At 38.9% G+C, this 24,728-nt stretch overlaps 1 protein-coding gene across 1 annotated transcript in view; it reads left to right on the top strand.

Moving 5' to 3' along the window:
- SLC1A2 (solute carrier family 1 member 2) overlaps positions 1 to 24,728 on the top strand; it is a 77,408-nt gene that overhangs the window by 28,317 nt on the left and 24,363 nt on the right. Inside the window, 5 exon segments of the mRNA XM_066321040.1 lie at positions 21,203 to 21,342; positions 22,462 to 22,490; positions 22,492 to 22,567; positions 22,570 to 22,614; positions 23,185 to 23,435. Coding sequence (XP_066177137.1) covers positions 21,203 to 21,342; positions 22,462 to 22,490; positions 22,492 to 22,567; positions 22,570 to 22,614; positions 23,185 to 23,435 — 541 coding nt within the window.

Genomic DNA, 24,728 nt, shown 5'->3' with positions numbered 1-24,728 from the left:
ATTTGTTTGACAGTATTGTATGGAACTCTTTTTTCCCCCTAAGACATTGAACACTATTTTCAGTATCCCCAAAAGGAATTTGTATAACAAATTATTTCCATCTCCAGTAACAAATGTATGGAGATGGAAATATTCTTTGATGGCATTGTAGATCCTAACTGCTGGGGTAAAATAAAAGGCTTCAAGCTCCCCTCTGCAGCATATCAATACCGAATGATTCTAGGTTTTTCTTACTTGAAATCTTCATCTCTGAGCTAGAGAAAACTGAGCTGGGGAGTGTAGTTTAAGTCTTTGGAAGATGCGTTGCAGAGAGGAAAAGTATGGGTTAGTATCTGTGAGATTGTAGAGAATAACTTCATGCTTGACAGGAATAGAATTGCTGCTCCTACCAGTTTAGTATGTCTACCTCTTTGGACAGACATGTAATGAATGAGATTTACATCTACAAAAGCAAGAATGGGGTAGCTCCTTCTTCCTACTCAGGTGAATCTTTTCTGGTGTGTAGCTCAGTATTTTCAGAGCCAGGAGCCCACATCCTCCTATCCGGCAGCCCTGAGGTTTGAGTGCTGTCTCCGAAAATTGCTAGAAGAAATAGGAATCCCCCATTAACTTCAGTATGGTTTGGCTCAGGTTCAAAAGTATGGAGTCTTAGAAGAACAGCAGAGGTCTGGGTTCTGTCTCAACTTGTCTAACCTTTAGCAAACCTCTCATGTTAGAGCCCTGCAGCTCTAAATGATTGTGCAATTCTGGAGAACTGTATCCAAGGGATGCATGCTCTGTTCACACCTGTAGGAGGATGCATGCTGAGCTGCCTTCCACACCTGGTCATCTCACTTGGCTGGCAGAATAATGGGGGCCTTCCTTCTGCTTCCTTTCTGCTTCCTTTGAAGAAGCTACTGCTTGAAATAAAGAGACCTTGTATAACTATAGCTTTAGATTTTTCATCAAAATATGATCTGATCATTGTCATGCTGCTGGCTCAGAAGGCAAATCAATGTCTGGGTAATGCAGTGCTGTGATGGGGCTTGGAGGGGCCTAGCCCATCCTAGCCAAAGATGGCAAAATCTGCATCTCTTATACTCCTATAATATTTTAAAATGTATCAAATGCCCTAGATCTTGTGCAGTTTTCCTGACAATCATCAATTCTGATCACTGTGGTATTCAGTTACTTTTCCTGTCTGTACCCTTTTTATTGGCTGTGGAAAAGGGCTCCTGAGGCATCTGCTAAAAAGGGATTGATAGCTGAATGATCTTTAAGGCAGTTTGGGTCAGGCTGAATAACATGACAAGCTCCTTTTCTAAAACCTTTAACATTATCATTTCAGACAAGCATGTGAGACCATGACACCGTGTCTTATGTACAGGCCTCAGCATTAGGAGGCTGCACATAGCTCACAAACCAAGAACTTGAGTCTCCACCTGCTGAGTTCAGTCTGTAATGGCTGAGTGTAAGGAAGATCTTTCAATGTTTCTTTTTTCTTTGAAACCAGAGGTGAGACTGTGCTATGGGCATGAGCAAAAGTGTATAAAGTGGATAACAGTGCAAAAGCATCCTTGTAAAAAACATCTTTCTTGTTATTTATCTCTTTACCCTTTGAGTGAACCTATAAAGGTCTGTAGGAGAAAAATATGTCAGTTCTAGAGCTCACCTGGTCTGGACCAGGGCAGACTCAGACTTGAAGTAGTTTGCATCAACTCAGAGCTTTCAGAGGCGCTAGCAAACTGTTTTCAAACAGCAGTTGTTTTTTTCCTCATGTTTGTTTTTTCTCTTAGTTTTGAAGTGTGAATCAAGGTTGTACCTGTTTCTCTATGAGTAACCAAACAAGAGAAGAATCTGCAAAAACCAACAGCTAAGCACAGAGAGTGACCACAGTGTTGTTTGCTGTCTGCTAACCTTTATCCTGAGTGCCAGTCAAAGATGCACCTCCTGAAGCATTATTAAAACAGGAGCTAAACCAAAGCTACTCCATCATCGAAAACATTTTGTACTCTGCAGCCCTTTTAATTGCACAATAGTACTTGCTTTGTGCCCTTCAAGGTTTTGAGGTTTGATTGTACCCAGAGTAGTTTGCTTTGGGGGAGTATTTTTCCCCTTTGTACATTAAAGTTAAGCAAGAGAAGGTGTCTTTCGTTATGAGGTTCTGTCCTTATCTTTAGAAGTTAATAGCTCCCATTAAAATTTCCCTCTTTCTGTTTTCCTTGTGTACACTCCTTTTATGTCAGAATGCAAAGTTATGAAACTGGAGTAAGGACATTCACTTGAATGGCCTTTGCAAAGAACAAAGGTGGTATTCATTCAAGTTGTTTGTGGTGTTTGCTTTCTTACTTCTATATTTCTTTATTAATAATCTCTCATGCTGCATCTTTATCCCACATTTCATACATCATTTTGGTTACAGATTGTTTGGCATAAGTACAGCAGATTCAGGTGTTTAAAAAAATAATTGACACCACGACCATCACCTTTTCATGACTGATTGCAGTAAAAAATGAATGTTAATTCAGGCCATAGAGATATTAAGGTGGAAAATCCCAGGCAAGGAGCAAGAAGAATTAAATACATGGGCACTGTGAGACTTATAGGTAATGTAGGATCAGACCAGACTTCAATCTTCCTTCAGATCTATACAAATACTGAAGCCCTTGCTAGCCAGATGTTACTCTTCCTGCTTCAAATACCACCTCTGTTCTAAAACTCCTCAGCTGAATGTGTCTCATCAATGAGGCATAGTTTCAGGATGATGCCTCAGTAATTTTTTTCAAAGCTGCTTTTTTGCCCGCTTCTAGGTGAGTAGAAAGGGAAGAGAAGGCATAAGTAAGCTGCTTCTGCTCATGCCACTGTTCTCTTGTCTGGCACAACAGGTGTCTCAGAACTCATGCCATAAGAGACAAAAGGGAAGAAAACTGGCTGGAGAGGAAAACAGACTTTGCATGACTCCAGGGCAGTAGAGTTGCAGGGCTTCTGTAAGACCTTTCTCATCAGTGCAGTGTCCTACATCTCTTCTGGCAAAGGATTTTAGGAACAAGCTCTCCTGCCCCAATAGCACCACATGCAGGCTGATGTGAAAAGGCTGCATATTTGCTCATTGAAAATGTCAACAAACAAGAAATGTCTGGTTATTATATATTCATAATATATAATTCCCTTCATATATATGTTTTCTTCATACCACTTGTTGGAGCCATGCTGACTTCATTGGTAACTGGCAAACGACACGTTGGGGGAAGTTGATGTTCTGGCCAAATTCCACTTCAAGTTTTATGCTAAGGGTCACTTTCACAACACCAGTTGTCATTTCACAACTTTTGTGTTGAAGAGTGTGAATGTTTCTATTGTCAAGATTCTTTTTCCCATTCTACATTGAAGGATATATGAATAGGAAGCATTTCATATTCAAAAGAGCCAAACCCACAGCATGCAGGTTGGGCTGCTGGAGCTGTGGAGGCAGACAAAAGCAAACAGTGAATAGACATACTGAACACTTTTTTTAAAACTCTGATTGTTTACATCCAGCACAATCTTCTGTATGAATTTCAATTTGCTGGACTCACATGAGGTTTAACACGGTAGATTTAAAAATATGTATTATATTTTTAAATCTGAATTACTATTGGCATTTTTGATTTGGTTTTAAGTTCATAACTATTCTATGGGCTAAATCTAATAAACACAGAATGGATGCAGCATTTGCTACAAGAAAGCACATAATCCAGCACAATGACCATGGAAGGAATGGGTAAATTAGGTTTTTCTGTTGCCTTTCTGGCAGGTAGTGGTGTGCCAAAAGAAGCCAAAGTTTTGGGTTTGGTTGAATCCCATTTGCTCTTCTCTACAGCTGCTGCTTGGGGAAAGACTTGAAGGACCCAGGTTACCATTATGTAATTTAGCAGCATGCTTCCAGTGTTCTTTCTTTCAGTTACATGTGGAGTATTTATTTTGCTTTACCTTTATGTAAGAGATATGTGTGAAAGAAACTGCCTGCAAAAAGTAAGGGTCAAGTACAAATTGTAGGAGAGGTGGGGAAGTTTGGCTGTCAAATTGTAGTTTTGTGTTGAATAATTTTCTTGCAAATGAATTTTCATCTTTCCTGTCCACAGTCAAATGCCACTTGAATACAGCTCTATTACATGGTTCTTTCTAGCTCATGCTTTTCTGAAAAAATTCTTATGACACTTTATTCTGCAAATGCAGAGTTTCAGAAGCTCTTAGAGAAACTGCAAATGCATTTCAGCATTAAAGAATCTTTTTTAACTTGTATGCCTTTAATATTTCTCAACAATGAAAGTCTTGGCTAGGAAAAAAATGTTCAAAGATGTGGACATGGGACACTATTGTATTGCACATAATTTGAGTTATTCTATTTGTTTGTTACAGATGACAAACACGCTTATTAGTATACTTTGGACATATTAGCATTCATTTTTATGTCTCTTCCTGAGTTAACCTGGTTTAACAACTTCTAGTACTATCTTTTTTTACATAAACATTTTTGTGTTAAGGCTGCTAAAACTTTCCCACTGTTACTTTACTTTTTGTTTCTAATATGTTTTGCTTTTGAGGGGAAAAAAGTAATAGATTTTATGCGCTACCATATATATGGATGTTCATAATATGTATCTATAATATATATGTATTTGCAAGAATAAACAAAATGAGCAGCTGTAATTTTCTTTTTTTTTGCTTTAGTATAAAGATTCACACTTCAACCTTTGTAATAATTCATGTGACCCCTAGTTAAGACTCTGCAGAGTAGAAATTGTAAATCTACTGCTAGTTTAACTCCTCTCTGAGGTTATACACTGAGGAGTGGTGTTATGAGTATGTATCTTGGCAAGTAGTGATGACATGCTTGTTTTGGTATTGCATATTTGCATATGATAGATCTCCTGGGATTTTTTCTTGCTTATATTTTATTCAAAGAGCACACGAGGACCACATATATATTGGTTTATTTGTGTTGAACAGCTGAGGGGCTTATTATTCAAAAGAAAAACATTAAATTGTATTAATGATGCTGTCACAAACTAAAACATAGGGTCTCCAGAATTCTATGTTTCATGTTTCATTTATTTGTCATACAAATGTGGCCCAGAGATGAAGGAAGTTTAAGAAAATTGATGTAATTTTGTGAATCTGATTTTATAGCAAATGTTTAAGCTGCCTGAAGGATCTGTGTGAGAAAGGAATGTGTTGACAGTTATCTTGGGGCATGCTTTCTTTTCCTTGTGTGGAAATCAATCACTTCAAGCTAAACTCAGATCAGAACTCCCCTGGCTGCATTATCAAACTGTCACAATGTGGTATTGCTGTTGTCTTGCCGTAGTAGTTGGGGTATTATATAATAATTGGGGTACCCAGAGGGTTTCCCATTCTTCTTAATAGCCTGGGCTAAAGTACGCAGTATGTCTGGTGATGGGAGGAGTAAATCACGTCGATGTGTCTTATGAAGAGGAAAATATGTGTGGACCTTAGGTAATCACAGACCTTTGTTTTAGTGTATCTAAAAAGGGAATGTGTTCTCAACTTTTGCTGGATTTTTCTCAAGTCTTGAATTTTGACTAAGCTCTGAACTAGGCATAAATAGGCCCTCAACTTAGGGTAATGTCCCACATGATAAATTCCTTTTTACCTGGGGAAAGATATTGCTGAGCTTTATGCACTCCTAATTTTGGTCACTCATAGAGCCGGGTCTTCTATTCCCATATTCTATACCTGTACAACCAAGAGAACGAAATCTGTAGAAGTGACAGAAAAAACAGAAAAGAACCCAAGGCAATTCCTAAGTTGGCTGAGGCCTTAAAAAAACTGTGTAAATATATATCCATCAATGTGTGAGAGGTAGCAGCTCAGAAAATAAATTAAACATAAGGAGATTAAAGGGGCAGGCAAGTGAGAGACAAAAAAAGAGATGTGATGACCTTGCTTAACTTGGAAAAGCTAATTAATAAAGAGGAAAAACACGGTTCAGGATTCAGCATGAAGGTGAGATTTCTTTTAGATGATGCTTATTAACAATCTGGGACATTACTGTACAGAATAATGGTCTGAAGGGCTATTATTTGTAGTAGAAGTAAGTGAGTCTAGACTGTAATATTCTAGTTCAGTGACTTTGTAGAAAACCTGTGAATTACTTTGTTCTCAGACTCTTTTAAGCAGAAAAGTTCTCCTTGGGAGGCATGGAGGACCAACCTTTTATGTTGCAAGGTAAGAGTAAAGGGAATTGAAATGTGATCATTGGCACACACATGAATAAAATAAAGGACATCTCCTTTCAGTTAGATGATGTCCATCTTATACAGTTGTAATGACAATAACAATTCTTTCCTATAAAGCAGGAAATGAGAGAGACAAAATAAGTAGATGTTGCCAGGGACATTGAAATGAGTGACAGAAGACTCATTTATGGAGTAGTGGATACCAAGTGTGTTGTTTTACTGTTAAAAACTGTAGTAACATTCTGGTGAATTTTCCCAACCCTCTCCTTCTTTAATTGCTACATGCAGATAAACCTTATTTGAAGGTTAAAACAGTACTGGATTTAACAAGTTTCACAAAATTGTGTCTGTACCATAAAAATTCTGTGTTAACGAAGCAAACCAATTTTCCATTTCATGACTTTAAAAGTAAATTTTCTGCTAGTGCAGGTGTACGTTTCATCATACCAATCTATAACACACTTCTGCAAGTGCACTAACAAGCCAAGTTGTTTTTAACCAAAGTCATGTGTGAGAGGAGGCAGGGCAATCAGAATAGTGGGGTTTTTCTTCATATAAACAACACAGAAAACTGTAACAGGTTCTGGCATCCTGTGGCCTTTGATATTAGTAGTGCTATCAATACTATCAGAGTGGATAGTCAGGTTCCATGTTTCTAGAGATGAGTAACTAAAACAAGGAGATAATGAGAAGATTTTTATTTGTTAAAAATATACAGTCAAAATGCACAGGTTCTGTATTTTCATTCAAAGGTCAGATTTCATACATGAATACAACAGGTTAAGGCCTTGTTTTATAGCTTTTCTCTCATGTATGTTTTCACACTTACCTGCCTATACCATCCTTACTGTCCATCCTTACTGTTCATGTTTCATGTTTATTTTTAACCATAGGTGAAAAATGTATTTTCTCATCTAACGCCTGTGCTGCCTGTTATAAATAATCCCTTGCAAAAAACCTGGAAGTCATTATTTGCGCTAATAAACTAGCAAGCAAGGCAGTATTGAAATGCGTGGAAAAAGTTAAGTGTGTAAAAACGTTTTGCATTAGTCTTTGCCATGGAAGGGATCAAATGACAAAAACTGGGAGCCAGAGGCAGACATGCAGAGGTCATTAACTGTGGTTCTCACCAGCTGCCTGGCTTGTGAAGGCAAGGTGGTAGGTGACTTGGGGTTGTGGCACCAGCAAGAGTGGTAGTGTGATATGCTGCTCTGCCCGAGCCACTGCTGCTTTCTGCACCAGCTCTCAAACTGCTGTGGGGAGTCAAGACAGCTGCAAGAAGTGTACCTCCAGCATAAATCTTATTATCTAGCTCCTGTCACTCTAAAAGTGGGTATGTCAGAGCACCTGGGTCATTTCAGATGAGTCTTCTTCCTTCTGAAATGGAGCTCTTGGGCTGTTCAGGTTTACTAAAAAATCACAGCCTCCTGCATCAGTTGAATTTTTTTTTTCCAATAAGTATTTTAAGCTTCTGTTGCTGAAGAGTCTAATGCAGAATAATGAAGAAGGCGGCAGAATAGGAATAAATCCAAGGTTAAAATAAAGTGATGTGTTTTATAAAATTATTTCATTGCGACCTGTCAATTAAAGCCCAGAACAGAAAAACTATAGAGGAGCTCATGGGTGTCCCCAAATTTACATTGGTCTGGGACAAAATTTAAGCTCCATGAAGTTCTTAGGAAACTGGATTTTACTTCAGGCCCGATTTGTCTTCTGATACTATACATCAATATATAAAGTGCTTGTTTTAGAAAAAACGCACCATTTGTTTTTACCAGCAAAAAGTGTGCCCATTCATCTCCAGTAGACCTCTGCTGTGTAGCATGAGGGAGAAGAGATCTTTCTCTTTGTAGGTGATGCTGTGATTGCCAGGCAAAACCCTTCTGAAATCTGGTAGAAATAAAACTTCATAACATGTTAGGAAAGCTGAAGACAGTATTTGTTCCAATGGAATTTATCTTTACAGCAGCTGGTAGGGAGAGTTTGCTGCAAGCAATTGAAACAAACTGTGCTTTTGCCTCTTGAAGGTTCAAGTGAACCTGTCAAGAAATATAAATGTAGTAATTATAGTAAGGGGAGTGATGCATTGTTTCTGGCTTGAAATTTTTCAAAATGTCACTCTCATACACTTCTAGAAGGTGACTTTTGCCTGAGTTCTGGGAAGCCTGCCTGTGTGTGCAGCATGGCACAGCTGGAGTCTCTCTGCAGGCAGCTGGTGGGGGACAGCAAGGAATGGGAACGGCCACCTGCTGCTGTGGAGGAGAGGACTGGGGACAGATGAAGGAGATAAGACAGGGAGAGAAATTGGTCAGAGAAAATGCTGAGGGCTCCTCTTCGAGAAGTTAATCTTTTGATATTTTCTCTAGAGAAAAGACTTTGATTTTGATGAATCTTCTGGTTTCCATCAGCTGAAGGAGCTTGCTCATAATTTTTGGGGATGGTCACAGTGCTTGTGTAAATGTCCTAAGGGACACTGGTGTATTCTGAAACATTCTCTGACCAGTGCCATGTGTAGGATGCAGTGGACAAAAGGTCACAGGAGATGTTTGCTTTGGCCACTCACTGAGCAATGGAGCAATATTTGGGCTGCACCAACAGCTTAAAGAAGCATTGACGGCAGAAGAAACTGAATTAGGTGATTCAAGAACTGTTTAATTGCATTACAGTAAATGCAACCGTGAATACATATAGTTTTAAGTAATTGGAATATAGCAGGGTTAGTGTATGAGACTTGAGCTGGGCACTGAAAGAGAGGGAAATAGAATTGAACAAAAATATGAGGTAACTTCGAGTCAATGACTCCATGATGCTTCAGGAAAGACACATGAATGCATGGTCACAGATTTTTCATTCCCAGAGCTTTTTAAATATTTCAGTAGTACAAACTTTGTGCTTTGATTGGTGTCACCTCTTAGTTAATCTGGCAGAAAAGTACCAGAAATTAAACAGATGTGTAACTGCAGGAAACTTGGGCAGGGCAACAGACTTTTAAAGAGCATTTGAAGAGAATGCTTCTTTAATAAGGTTTGTTGTGCATAACAATGTTTAAAACTTTCCCATTTAAATCTATATACTAAATATGTAGCCAAAGACAAGCAATTAAAGTAGTACATACTGTATTGTTTGCAGGGGTGCAAAGCAAGGTCATGTACTCTCTGGATCTTTAATAGCAATTTCTTCACAAGCCTGAAAGCAACAGACAAGTGCTATAAAACTTTGCATCATCATTTCAGTGCATGACTAAATGGATGCAACCACAGAATTGCTAGTCCAGTACATTTTTATGTGTCCGCTTTTGTGGCCGCTTCACCCCCTTGTTTTTGAAGGAACGATCTGCTGGTGAGGAAGAAGCTGTAAATGTAAATGATCAAGAAGACATGCACTGGCTTGCACTGAGGACCCCTGTGGTCACTGTAGAGACAACCAGAGCTTGAGTGAGAGTGCCAGGAATCAGAAACAGTATGGCCAGCTGGGACTCCAGCTCACTGCTGGCTACAAACAGCAGGACAATGGCAATGAATCATTGTTTCAAGCCTCCTTTGCTATTCAAGTTTCCAAGCAGCTAAATAAAAATGCAATAAATAAAAGCAATATAAGCTAAAGCCTCTCTAAAGTCTCCTAACTAAATAGTTAGAATTTTCTAGATGATCTGCATGTAATAAAAGTAATCATTAGGCCCTTTCAAAGCAGTATTAGCTTCAACGTCCGTAAGTACTTAGAAACCTAATATTTGGTCATCATTAAAAAGATAAGCTAGGATATGTACAGCCATTAGTTGTAATTTGATATTTAGGCATCAGTTGTTTTCAGTTTAAAACTTTTAAATTGGGTTTTTTTATGAGAAGTCACCTAGTAAATTCTAGGGCTGTATCTTCTTGTGGTTCAGTGGTTAGGGACCAGTTCAGTCAACCAGATAAACATGTACTTAACTTTAAGTACATGTGTAAGATCTGCCAAGTTAACACACAGCTGTGTCCCAGGAGATCTCTTTTTATTAGATTAAAAGACCAGAAGATTGTGTTTGGGTGTGACATGTTGTAAAGTGAGCTTCCAGTTGTGTGAAGTTCCCCTAATGTTGGCCTGGGGATGAGCCAGTGACAGCTGAGGAGTGTCATGCATCACACAGCTTTTCAATCCTGTTTCAAATTCGTGTAGAGACATCCATTGCTTAGACCTTAAGTAGTGTGCAATTTTTTTATTTCTTGACAATAATTTCCTTCAAAAGAAATGAGATTTCCCATAACTCAAACTTTATGTAAACACTCAAGTGACTTTAGTAGAAATGTCAGTAAAAACTCAGCAGAAACCTTAGGATTTACCTTATGGGAATTCATTATGGGGCATTAACTTTCTATTCCTTGGACTAAAGCACCCTGCCATACATCACCGTTTTGCTGGACGTGATGTTTACAATATATGCTTTGGAATTCACTATGGAAAATGTAGATATAGCGCATGTGGTTTGGGTTAAGACCATTCTGCAATTTATGATTGGAGATGTAGATGAGTATGATTTAAGCTAAAAGTCTGCAATCTTTCTACTTGTACAGCATGTTTTACAGAGGTTCCAAAAGCTATCTCAGGCTTGGTCACTCCTTAAACAATCTGGATTGTAAATCTCACAAGGTAGAATGGGAAAAAATTGCTTGTGGTTTGTCCTTTTGCTTCCTTTTTCTAACTTTTTATTGAAGGACTCATACAATTATGTCTGGATAACATTTGAAATCCTCAACCCACAAACCAATGAATGCTCTGGGGAATACTGTGCTACCTGCTTGTCTTATAGTCATGTCCTGGGTATCTAGAGCTGCTCAGTGCCAGAGATTTCAAACCCAATTAAATGACCCCTCTAGTTTTACCTGCTTTACTCTTTGTGTTAAAACACCATGGAATAAATGGAAAATTAACCATTTTAGGTTTTCACTAAGTGAAATATTCAAGTTTCCATATTTGAATTTGGCCAAGATTAGAGAGTCCATCCTAGTTTTGCCAGAAGCTCTTGGATCCTTATGCAGTGGCCGTAGTTGTATCATGCAGAAAACCAACTTCAGCAGCTCACAGAAATGCAACCTGCTGTTGAGCTTCACAAGTTTTGGATATAAAGATTTCAACACTATCTCATATTTTAGTTGAGGCTACTCCAAGTGGTGCTACAGTCCAGTGGACAGTATTAAATAAGCAAGAAAAATAAAGTGTTCAAGAAAATGCTTTGTTAGGATGGAGACTTATAGTATGCCAAAAATAATCTTATTCTTGCTGTTGATTAAATTCACTCAACTCTTTTGCATCTATAAAATGAGTGTAAGCAGACCTGGAGGAGACAGGCAGATCCGCTGATGGAGTGCTGCATGCCCTGAGGGCATCACATGTATAGGGTAGAAAGCAACCCAATCACCCATCTTCAAGTCAGTAATCCTAAATATACTCTACTTTCTGAAAGCTGTTTTGTATTTATGAGTTCCCAAATCGATGCTATGGGTTTTCTGGGTAAAAAAAAAAAAAAAAAATTCCAACAGACATCTCTGTTATGTTGGTAAGAAGTAACAATAAAAACAGATCACCCAAGCAATCTATTTAGCTGAATGTCCATTCCATTTCATGCAGCTACTAGAATAAATTACTAGTCCATGTGAATAGGAAGCTTTTCCCTCCTTTCACAAGGTTGTGGTCAAAGTGTGGTTACTACTATTTTTCATTTACTGTAAAGGCACAGTATAAAAAAAAAGCTCCAAATCCGAATTACAGAGGCACATGAGACAAAGAAGAAGGTGGTTTACACTGGGTGAAAGTCGTTGCTGCTTTTTTAGGATTTCCTCTGTAAGAAGTCTTTTTGATTCCAGTAGATGGCATGCACTCTTCAAAGCTTGCTGTGTGCAGTCACGAACACTGCTCCAAGGAGCACACGGAGCTCTCTTTTTAAACTGTATCCCAAGTGATTCTGCTGTGCCACACGTGATTTCTATAGTCTCTTTAATGTACTACAGGGAGTTAGTATGTCTTCAAAACTAAGTTTCTTCACTTTTTCAGGGCTCAGCCCAGGTAATTTTTGTTGAGATGTTTTTCAAAGAACATGAGCAGTTTGGCCAAAGCAATTTTTTTGGAGCAATAGTTGTGATGAAAATGATCTGAATGTCTGGCTGTAATAAATGTGTAATGGAATTAAAAGAGAAGCAGGCATTCTAGGTAAGAAAAGCTAAAAATAAACAAAAAGAAAAAAGGAAAAGAATGGCAAGATGTTTCTTGAATGGGACACATTTTAAGCTAAGTATGTCATATGGTGAGAGAAAAAGCTTAAAATGTCTTTTTTTTTCTTTTCACCCTGTGAGGTAATATCGTACTGGTGAACAAATGCAAACTGTGTATAATGTTATGCTATGAGACTTCTGCACTTGCATAGAGGTTTCTGGCACTCTGAGATTGCAGTAGTAAATTACTAGCTTTAGAGATGTAAGTCAGATTTTGGAGAACAGCTGAGAAAGACCATTATCTGTACTCAGAGGAGAATAAATATCCATTAGGGTATGTAGGAGCAAACTGGGACTTTTGAGTTTTCATACACTAATTCAAAGTCTGACATTTTCTGCATAGAAGTTCAGCTCTTTTCTTGGAGGCTTCCTAGTAGTTATTCTTTGTGCAGTTTCTGACTCTATCCACAAGAGTTTCCAGAAGAGAGCTTTTCCCCACAGGAAGCACTGAGGAATGTTTTCAAACAGAATTAGTGCTGGATGCACTGTTACATGCTACCTCATTGACAAACATTTCATGGAAATGAATGCATTTTTTGTGCTTTTTTGGTTGCTTTTTATCTGAAGCCTTGTCAAACTTGTATCTACCTGTGCACTTTGCAGGGTTTAGAGGAAAATACTGAAATGTGAAAGGTCAGCTATTTCAGACCTTTGCCACTGGCTGTCAGATTGTAGCTCTGATGGTTGGATTTCTTTATCTTGATTTTCCTAGTCTTCTGATTGAATGTGTATAGCAAACCTACCACTGTTCAGTCACTTCTCAGAAACCATTAAGGCCTTTTAGTACTCTGAGAAGCAATTTTTTGGATATGTAGATTCTAAAGCATATTGGAAAAGAAATGCAAAGTTTTGGTATGAATGGGAACTTCTGTTTGCAGGTTAAAGCAGTAACACCCGTGGTCACTGTTTTTAGCTGGAAGATACTTTGAACTGTTTTGAAATCTCTTGGAATTTTACAGCACAGCATGAGTAAGACTCTTGAGACATTAGATGGGCATTTTTGTGCTGGTGTGAAAACTACCATTTTCAAATTTCAAAGCAGACGCCAAGAACATCAGTCATGATGGGATGGGCACAGAGGGTTCTCCTAGTTTTTTGTAATTTTTCTTCTCATTAATACATATCATACATTTAAAATAAATAGTTAATACACAGATTTCGTGAGAAAATAAATAAAGCAATTGAGATTGCGTCCTTTTATCCCTAATGGTGTTAAGATGGGTGGTAAGATCTGTGTTCAGATTTATTTAAGACTTGCTTAGTTGTAGAGTTCTGATGCAGTAATTCAGCCAAGTCTGGGGGGCAGTTACATGGCAACTGTTTTTCTGTGTGAATGATGTGGTGAAAAATCACTGGTGAAGCCACCTGCAGTCACAAACCTGTGACAATTTGCTTCAGGAAGAAAACTGTTTCAAGAGCCATTACTCAAGAAGTAAATTCATGGGAGAAACTGCATTTTTTTTCCCTTGTCATGACAAATTAATTCTTTCTGTCTATCTCAATCAGAGCTCTTTGATCAGTCTTTCTGTGGACTATTCTGAACTATACACCCCCCCCCCCCCCCCCCCCCCCCTACTCTTCTACTCCTTTTTGTCCCTAGCTAGCATGTCTAGGAGCTGCTACATTTCTGGTCTTCTCACACTCTCACTGGCTTAAAATTTGCTCAGTGCCCTTGAAACTATGCTAATCTCCACTAATTTCATAGCCTTTTTCTTTGTGCTGCCTGGCACACCCCAAGTAGAAGCAAATGCAAGGTCATGATTTTACTTATTTCAGAGTTCAGTTCAGCCCTCAGCTGGATTTAACTCCAGTCACCACCGTCTCTGGGCACAGCCATCCAGCCAGATTTTAACCCAGCAAACTGCACCCATTCAAGCCATCAGCAGCCAGCTTCTCCAGGAGGATGCTGTGGGAAATGGTGTCAAAGATTTTACTTAAGTGCATGAAAAAAACATTCACAGCCTTTCTTTCATCCACTAAGTTGGTCACCTTGTCACAGAAGGAGATCAGGTTGGTCAAGCAGGACCTGTCTTTCCCAAGACCATGCTGGCTGGGCCTGATCCCCTGGTTGTTCAGATATGCTTGTGATTAAATTCACTCATATGATTACATTAAACTCACAGAATGTACTCAGAGGAAACAACATGGCTGTAAATAGTAAAGAAGAGTACTTTTTCCTGCTACAAAAAGGCAAATCATACTTCAGGGTGTTGCTTGTAATACCAGTGCCTAGGCCAAATCAGGCTCCATAGTAAATTTCCACTCAGAATTCATTACAGTCTCACAAATAAGAAGAAAAAAGCCTACATAATGCAGTTAAAATTCAATAGAACAGCTTAGTGGCAGCAGGCAGCTTAAAACCCTTGTTAATGCAGACTTTCTTGCAGGCTGAACCTTATGTTACTCTTATTTGTAGGAGTTTTGTGTGTTTGGCTTTGCACTTTTTTTTTTATTTTTGTGCAGAAGCTGAGACCTGACCAGATTGTTTTACTGATATATAACGCAACATTTGACAACTGAACATTACACAGCAGGAGTGATACCAAAGCTAATGTGTGTTTTCCACAATAAAAATATTTCACCTGCATGGCCTGTCATATTTTGGCTCTATATGCTGAGCTTTACCAGTTCCAGTGTGGTTTGAAAAATGTATCTAATACAAGAAATGAAACCCCCAAGCTATAGCACATGGCATGGCACAGTGAGACTGTATAGTCCCAGACTGGCTCCTTAAAGAAGCTTAGCAGCTGTTGTCATGATATAATTAATTTAAACAGCAGAAAACACTATTTGAATTCTAACTAGAAGTTTCTTGGTGAGCTCATGCTTGTGCCCTAATTTCACAAGAGTTGTGGCAAACAGTTTGGACTTCTTCCGTCCAGCTAGTGAAGTCCCTTTTGTTCTGGTGATATTCCATAGGTTTTCCTAGTCACTCGTCTTATATCTGGCAACCAGAGCATGCCTTTTCCTATATATGAGACAGGAGTAAACTGATCATGGGGTGAGGAAGATCCATACTCCCTCTCCCTGTCATGAACACAGCATGTAATCCTTAATAATCAATGTTATACCATCTCTCCAGGGAAAGGGGGAGAGATCCAACTTTCTATGCCTCCTCTTCTTTTCTTCTTTCCTTGAGAAGACCAGTCCTTCTAGGAACAATTGGACTTTCATAGCTGCTGTTCACTCGTTGCTTCAGAAGAGACCAGTGCTTGGTTTCACAACAAACATGTAGCTCTACAGATGTTTTTAAACCCAGATCTTTAGCCTGTCTGTCCAAAGTTGTTTTCTTAAGAACAGCTCTTGCTACCTCGATTGAAGTAATTGCTACAAAACAAAGCAGACTTTTATACTGAGAATACCTACTTGATTAACTGACAGAGCTGAAATACCTTGAACAGAATAAACACGATCTCTGTTAATTTACCTTGTCCCTAGCATCTGTTTTCACTAGCCTTGTTATGGTCTTTGTCTACATTTTTCATTTAAATGAAAGATTATTTTTTCCCTCTAGTCTGTAATCTAGGTTTATGCCAAACTGGGGGAGTATTTGAGAGAATGGAGAGTTCTTTCCCTGACTGAAAATAAAATGACTTTGTCACTCAAGCACTGTGTAAAACATTAACCCTTAAGTTTTGTGAGAAAAGGAGTTACATTTGGTAGCCAGGACACCGAGCAAAAGCCAACAATCCCCCCCAGCTTAGAAGCTTCAGTGTGAATACAAGAAAGAAAGAAAGAAGTTGAAAAGACACAGAGAGCAGACTATTCCAGAGAAAACTGAGAGAAAACCTAGAGAAAATGCTTGGAGGAAATAGGAACGAAAAATACCGGGGACCATGGTGCTTTAATAAATTATTTTCCTGCATTTTGACACCTTATGTATAGCAACCAGCAAGAGAAACAGACTACAGCCTAAAAAGTGCAGAAAAATAGATTATCTCATATAGCACAGTGTATCTTACATTCAAAACTATCTGTAAATATTTAGATAATGGAAATTCAAATGTTTATAGACAGATTCTTTTTCTTGTACCTTGTGCACACTGTGAAGATGAGGGACAGTAGCTAACTTCTTGATTATTCAGGCAAGAGATTGTTTCTTTGCTTAAAAGGGAGTAAAATTGAAGTTTAATTCTGATGTCAAGTTCTGTAAATGCACTTACATATCACCTTGTCAGGGTAAAGCATATTTGAAATCAGTGAAAATATAGACTGTGTTCACTTTGGGGAAGTTCTATACTGTACTAAGGTGAATAAAATCAAATCTCCTGGATCAAAGGAGTTTCTTTTCTAGGGAAAAGTGCTGCCTCAAAAAGGAGAAGGGTAGGTAACACAGCTAAACATAAGATCCTACCAAATTATTCAAAAGCTACCACATAATGACTAGCTTTTGGTATGTGCTGTTTGGTATGATCTACGCTTTCATGTGACTACTTGACTACTTATTTTCCAATATTTGGTTCGTTTTTCATAAACCCTGTCAATGTTTTTAAGCATCTGTAGTTAGCAGTAAATATAGTCTTTGAGGTTTCAGGACTTCTGTGTGGACCTGCTTTGAAGCTTAGCTGTTTGGCTGCTTGTCATACTGACACAGGAAAATAATGAGCAGAATTAATTTATGTTCTGGCCTCAGTGGAGTTGGACTAAAAGATGTTTTGGTCGGATGGGTTTCAGATAAGCATTCAGAAAGGATCCTTTGTTTGAATAACCATTGAAGCTCAGCACAATGGAATAATGATTTCTTTAACTAAGGTAATAATTTGCATGTTTGAGAGATCACAGCTGCTAAAATGCATTTTTCACTGTTCTGTGATTCTTACCTATGTACAGAAGTACCATTAACATTGAGATTAAATTAAAGGTTGTCAATTGTGTAGGAGGGCCTCTGGTTGTTGGTACACCTCTGGCTTTGTACTTGAGTACTCTGCCCATGTGCTGGGGTGTAGTCAAGCTCCACTCCATCATGCATTAATTTTATTGCATCAGCATGAAAATGTAAAGCAGAGGAAAGCCTTATACATGTTTAAGTCCCTTCCCTGAACGCTTTAACGTGGCACTGTGGCCTTCAGGGTATGAAGAAAGCTGTTCAAGTGTGCAGTGTCAGCAGGAGACAGCAGAGGAGTAGAACAGATCCAGGGTATCTGGTCCATAAGGGCCATACTCTGCCCTGACTCATATCTGTGCATCTTCCACTGACTGCAATAGGCACTTCTTACAGTTATCTCATCATATAACAGCAGGTGCAAAAATTCTGCATTCTTCTGGAGCTAAGTATTTTTTACAAGATGCAAATAGAGGCACAAAACCAGCACAAGGAAGATGTCTCAGTCAATAAGGCAAAATTTCTGAGATAATGAGATTTTCCTCTTCTAATAATTGGATAGAAAATTTCTGTGGCAAAATTCAGATTTTGTCAAGTGCTACACAAGAAGCTTCTCTTGCCCTTCACAGAAGGTATATATTTTACTATTTTTTCTTCTCCTCTACTCCCACAATATAGTCAAAAGCCTGGAACGATACTTCGTCTCTGGTCCAGTGATAAATATGTCATTATTGAAAAGCAGTACTAACTCCTTTATGGTACCATTTTTCATGTTCTGATATTCATCTGTCATCACTTTTTGGAGCATGGATGCACAGTTAGTGTATTTTCCTACTATGTTTTTTTCTTTAAAAAGCTCATACTCATCAGAATTTCAGTCCATGCTGAATGTTCATCTATAAACTTGAAGAGATGGAGAGCCTAAACTTTGAAAAGTGGAAAAGGTTCTGGAAACCAAACTAAGATTAGCCCAAATTAAAATCATCATGTACTTCTGTTCACTGATCCATTTCAGTTCCACCCAATTATTTACTAGTGAGCAAGACTCCAAGGTTTTCTTTTGAATTAGTTTCAGCTGTCCATATTTCAGAGTTTCTAAGGAATATATAATCAACCTGTAGTGAATAAGAGGTCAGAACAAGTTATATATTCATGTTTGGAATGCAACTGAAACTAGTTGTAGTCCTGAGTTGCAAATTTTGGATCCCAAGTTCCTTGGGTTTTGGCACATTTCCATCAGTGATTTCATGGCTTTGGGGCCCATGTGCATGAAAACTGCAGACACTGTCTTATCTTCTTGTAATTCCTCAAGTTTTGCACATTATCCCCTGGCTAATCCTCATGTATCTGTGATCTTTGCATGGATAAATCTTCAAGAAATAGGCAAGCCTCACATTTGAGCTGTCAGAATGTGTACTGGTATTCTTTGTTATTTCACTGTCAGCAGCACATTTTGCTGTGACCACTTGTGCTGTGAAATATTTTTAAAATTGCAGAGTAAAGATTACAGCACTTGGAGGGATTTTCCCCCTTAAAATAGAAGAAGGGATATTCTCTAATGTGTTTTAAATGATTCTTTTTTTCTAACCATCAAGTGTGTTGGAAAGAAATGCAATTTCAATTTGAAAGGGAAAATTGTAGAAATATTTTCATCAAAATTACTGGATTTTTATTTCAAGTCTAATAACTTCCTGTTGGAAAAGTTTACAAAGACAACAAGCTGTACAATATAAAAAAATGTTTGGATTCATTGGAAATGGCTCAGTACTGAGAACACTGGAAGGTTAGCTATCTTTTCATACCTGTTTGAGGTCTGTAAACCTCAGTCTACTGTTGTAGAGGAAGATTTTCTAAAATCTTGTCCTAATCTGGCAAAAGCCTAGATCGCAAAAAATAGTAACAAACAAATAAATAATTTTTTTTCCTTTACCTATTCCTCATGTTTTCATAGCCTTAACTTTTAGGGGAAATGTTTGATTCATATTAGCATTTTTTTTTCCAAAAATTTTAATATTTTGTATATAAAGAGGGAGTCTATTGCTAACAATTTCTCAGCTATTGAGAAAATTAGAGGCATGACTTTTAGAGTCCTGCACTCATGTGTGTATCACTTTGTATTGGGTTTGCATGGCATGCTTTTGGTAGAAGGGGGGCACAGGTGTGGCTTTGACGAGGAGCTGCTGGAAGCTTTCACCATGTCCCTTTGGCCAATCCCTGGCAGCTCCAAAGATGGACATGCCACTGGCCAAGGCTGGGACAATCAAGAATCATGGTAATGCCTCATGATAGCAGATTTAGGAAAAAAGAAAAAAACCTTATTGCACAGACATAACTGTGGCCAGAGGACAGTGGGGTGAGAACATGTGAGAAGAACTGCTCAGCTGACACCAAGGCCAGTGGAGAAGGAGGGGCAGGAGGTGCTCCGGCCACTGGAGCTGAAATTCCTCTACAGTCAGTGGTGCAGCCCACAGTGAGGCTGTGCCCCTGCTGCCCATGGGGATCCATTGGGATGCAGAGACCCAGCTGCAGCCCGTGGAGGAGCAGGTGAATGCTTGAGAGGTGGCTATGAGCCCATGGGAGACCCGTGGAGAGAGGAGCCTTGTTCCCATGCTGAGGCAGCCTGTCCTTGGAGGACTGCACCTGTGTAAGAGGGACCCACACTGCAACACTTTGAGGGGCACTGTTGCCCCTGGGAGGGACTCGTGCTACAGCAGTTTTGGAGAGACTGTGTGCCCGTGGGAGGGACTCACATTGCAGCAGTTTTGGCAGGAGTGCTGCTTGTGGGATGGAGCCAAGCTGGAGGAGTTCACAGAGAAGTGTCTCCTGTGGGAGGGATGCTGTGGTGAAGCAGGGGAAGGACTCCTCTCCCTGAGCAGCAGGAGAAGCCTTGGGTGATGAACTGACCATAGCCACCATGCCTGTCTCCTTGCACTGCTGGGGTAGGAGGGAGGGGTGGCAGGAAGGCGTTCTTGACTTACTTTACTTCTCATTATTTTACCCACTCTTTGTTAGTAACAAACAAAGTAATTTAACTTATATCCCCACGTAGATCCTGTTTTTTCCCATGATGGTATTTGATGAATGATTTCTCCCCTGCATTTCAACCCATGAGCCCTTTGTTAAATCTTCTCTCCCCTGTTCAGCTGCAGAGGGGTGTGTGAGAGCAGCTTTGGTGGGTGCCTGGCATCCAGCCAGTGCCAACCCACTACAAACTTCCTCAAATATAAACCAGGACTAGTAAAAAAACTTCTTCCTCTAACCACTGCCAATTCAATGGAACCAAAGGTTTTCTTGGGAAATGCTTAGTTTTCTGACCAATTTTCAGTGGCAGTTGTTCAAATCTCATTATAACCAAGTTTAAAGTATTCTCTTGATCTCATCATTCTGATTATATTAAAATAAAATGTTAATGTTGAAATTAAATGTTTTCAAAAGATTAAGCAAATGTATTGAATGCTTTATTTTGCAAATAAATCCTAATTTTTAAACTATTATCAGTTGGAATTAAAGAAGGTATTAAAATCTACATTTCCTGCTATTAAAACTTTGTTCTTCACTGTCTCTCCTACATATGTAAACAGCCATGGTCTTTGGGGAAACTTGAGTTTTCTAGCTCCACACCAGTGGTTCAGTCCATGAAATATTTGGGATGATATGTCCAGTGAATTAATTCTGATTGTATCTCTACCATTTGAAAAATAGCTACAAAAAATACTGTGAAGGCTACACCTTTAGGAGGACACACCACTGCCATTTCAGAGACTTTTTCAGAGCAGTAAATATGCAGTGTTTATGAAATGTGGGAGGTGGTGGAATATGCGTCAGATTCCTCTCTTATATATGATGGAAGTAATCCAGACTTCCCCTTTTGGCATCTTGTGCTATAACTTCTCCTTGATTTTCGCTTTTTATTCCAGTGCCAACAATATGCCTAAGCAAGTAGAAGTCCGGATGCATGAAAGTCATTTAAATCCAGTGGAGCACAGATCCAGGAACATATGTGTGCAGTTCTGCCAGTCCCTCCACAGGAATCTGCTCCTGACTCTTACTGTGTTTGGTAAGCTACCTCTGCTGCTCTGGACACTGTGTGTATCTGCATTTGTTCCTGTGGCACCACAGCCCCTGTCTGTGGTCTTCAGCTGTTCCAGCTGAACAGCCAGAGAGTAAATAGGATGCCCATGGGCACTGCTTGTGTAGTTCAGGTGAGCAAGGTATTCCTGACACAGCACAGAGCAAATCCACCCCACTGAGGTATCTGGTTTGGACAGGAATGTGATTTAAACCCTAAGGCCAGTTAGGTCAGTGCCATCCAGTAGAACTGAATCTGTTACACATTTTTTCTCTCAATGATTTGAAAAATAGAAAAGGCAAAAATTCTTCAAAATTTTCTTTTATCTCTCAGTTTACACTTTACTGGTTTTAAGGTTTGTATTTCCTCTCCATAGCTGTAAGCCAGTGCTCCATGATCTCATCCTGAATATTGCCTCTGGCTTTAGCAGGGTCCAAATACGGAACAGTTTGACATTTTATTGTGGTTCCCTGGCTCTTTGCCTGTTTCTTTTTCACTGAAAGCCCAACAGCCATATGCAGCAAATTTGTAGACATACTCTTGTTATTGTTTAAAAACCAGCTGCAACTGGTCTTGAGCTGCAAATTTCATCTTGATATTTTCAGTCTGTAAAACCCCATACTGCTGAATTGTTTGTCTTGAATTACCTCTCAAAGGTGTACCTGATGCTGTCCAAGAAAAAAAAGTTTTAAATACACATATATTTTTCATTATATCTAAGAGATACTTCATAGTCATTGTTGCTGCAAATCACAACACAAGCTTTGCTATCATGTTTTATTACACTTGGGCTTGGGATCAGGAAATAAAAGGCATCCTGGATGTAAACATAAAATACCTGTTCACAAAGATCATGTTATGAAAGTAGACATGGCCTTTTTTTCCCTTATCTATGCTTTAACAGCCTCAATCCTGAGTGGGAGGTTTGAGTTTTATCACTTTATCCACATAAATGATGAGAGGTTTGTTTGTGATTTGAGAACATCAGGACAAGGAAGGAATAAGACATGAGCCATAAGAATCAAGGTTTTTTTTCAAAGATATATGCAGTATTCCACATCAGGCAGTTCCTTCCAAGGCCCACCTGCTCCTTTGTTTTTCTTCCAGGTGTTATCCTGGGTGCAGTGTGTGGGGGCCCTTCTTCGTCTAGCAACACCTATTGACCCTGACATCATCATGTTAATAGCCTTCCCAGGAGATATACTTATGCGGATGCTAAAATGCTGATCCTCCCTTTAATTATTTCCAGTTTAATCACAGGTAAGGTCCATTAGCCATTAATACTTTCAGTTGCTTTTTACAGGTATCACCTGGTTTCCTTTTTGTGATGTAGGAAGAATAATGGTGTGATCCTGCAGCATTTTGCAGTTGCACGGGTATTTCAGAGTAAATTTCTGAATAACTTGGTTGGCTTTAGTATGTATATGCTCCAGTGAATTTATTTCCAAACATGTGTGCACGTGCTACCATCAGAAATTTCTTAATACGCTGCTTGATCTAATTTCTGGATTGACCATGTCTTGACCATGACCAATTTGCAGAAGTCAAGGCTAAAAGGTGGTAGAGATCATCTCTATTTTTCAATGTTTCCTCTGCAATTAGATGGAGATTTAAATGCTTCTCTTCAAATTATTAGCAGTAGACACTGCACACATAAGAACCAGAAGGAGAAACATCAGTAATTTGTCTTGTGGTGAGAATATCAGAGGGATGAAAGTAGGCACCCATAGGTAGTCATTAAACTTTGAAAATTATGAAGGATTTTGTTTTATAATTACTGAATTGGATATTGAGTGTCCATATATTTGTTCACATCTTAAACGCCTGCAGGACTGTCTGGATTAGATGCTAAAGCAAGTGGCCGCCTGGGGACGAGAGCCATGGTCTACTACATGTCCACCACTATTATTGCTGCTGTGCTGGGTGTGATTCTGGTTTTAGCCATCCATCCAGGGAATCCAAAACTCAAGAAACAGCTTGGTCAAGGGAAGAAGAATGATGAAGTATCTAGTCTGGATGCCTTCTTGGATTTGATCCGAAACTTGTTCCCTGAGAATCTGGTTCAAGCATGCTTCCAGCAGGTAAGTCCTTCTGCTCCTTGGTAATATTCTTTACATCTTTTACTTGTTAGGGTTGTCTGTAGAGTTAATGTCATTCTTTAGGTTAATCAGAGAATGATGATTTAAAGAGGGGTAGAGGTCTAAAGTCTTGAGCAGGTAAATGAAAGAACATTATTTATAGTTGCTTTGGTTATTTTGTAGTTATTATTTAAATTCATGATTTTTTTACAAAGTTTATTTTAATTTTCTTATTAAGTAAACTTTAATTTTCTCCATTCTTTTCCTACAGTATCTATGGTCATAAATGCGGCTCGGTTTTTCCTCCAGGTTGAATTTTAACTTGGCTGTTAGTTAGAGAGATGATGGTTCTGCAGTGCCCTGTTTGGAGCAAATGGACAATCATCATTCCAGCTCGTTGCCAAAAATGTACCCCGAAACCCAGCCTCTCATAACCTCTATTGCTGTGTTAAGAGTCCAGATGAGATGGGGATAATAGATCCAAAGGGCTGACCCACCTACAGGTGGCTCCATCTCATCACCTTTGGAGCATGCTGGGAAGGAAGGATGCTTGCACAATGTGTTGCTTGCTTTGTAGGGAGATAATTTTGTCTGAAAGCATTTCACCAGTGCTTAATCAAAACAGCATGACTTTAAGAGGTAAAATAAGCTTAAGCATATTTCTTGTATGTAAGGGGCTTTCCATTCCAACTGAATTGTTTGAAAGTAATGCAGACAGGGTTTTTTTTGGGGGTGGGGGTTTTGGTTTTCTTTTTATGTAACAGGATTTGCTGCCAAACCTGTTCTTAAGTGTTGCTGTGTGAAATGGTGTGATAGCTGGTGCTGTGGTTATAGCCGAAGAAAAAAGTAAAGAGAAGAGGGGGGAAGGGAGGAGAGGCCATGGGAGAGTGGAAGAATGGAGGGTGACCTAAACTGCCAAAAGGGCTTGGATTGCTTCACTTCTTACATGGACTTAAAAACATATAATCCTTGGGGATTTAGAGAGAGAACATTCTCAATATTTCCAAATCATCATGGGAATGTCAGTCATGTGGTCAAGCTGGTGGTGGCTAACATCACATGGAATGCGAAATGTATTTTTGCAAAATTGAGTGAGGGAAAGCAGGGTGCTTATGGCTTTTTCTTCTTCTCCCTCATTTGAACTGTGAAAGAGAACAAAAATCAATTTCTTGTTAGTTGAAAGTGGTCAAAGGGACAAAAAAAGCAGAAAAAAATAATTAAGGTACCTGTGTCAGATAGAGTTTTAAAAAACATTAGTAGTATTTTATCAGCGTGTATAATACCAATGTTCAGGTT

This window comes from Sylvia atricapilla, chromosome 6 (assembly GCF_009819655.1).
Source record: "Sylvia atricapilla isolate bSylAtr1 chromosome 6, bSylAtr1.pri, whole genome shotgun sequence".
Classification (NCBI taxonomy): Eukaryota; Metazoa; Chordata; class Aves; order Passeriformes; family Sylviidae; genus Sylvia; species Sylvia atricapilla.
The sequence above is the reverse complement of the archived record's forward strand: the minus strand, read 5'-3'. Positions and strand labels throughout refer to the sequence as shown.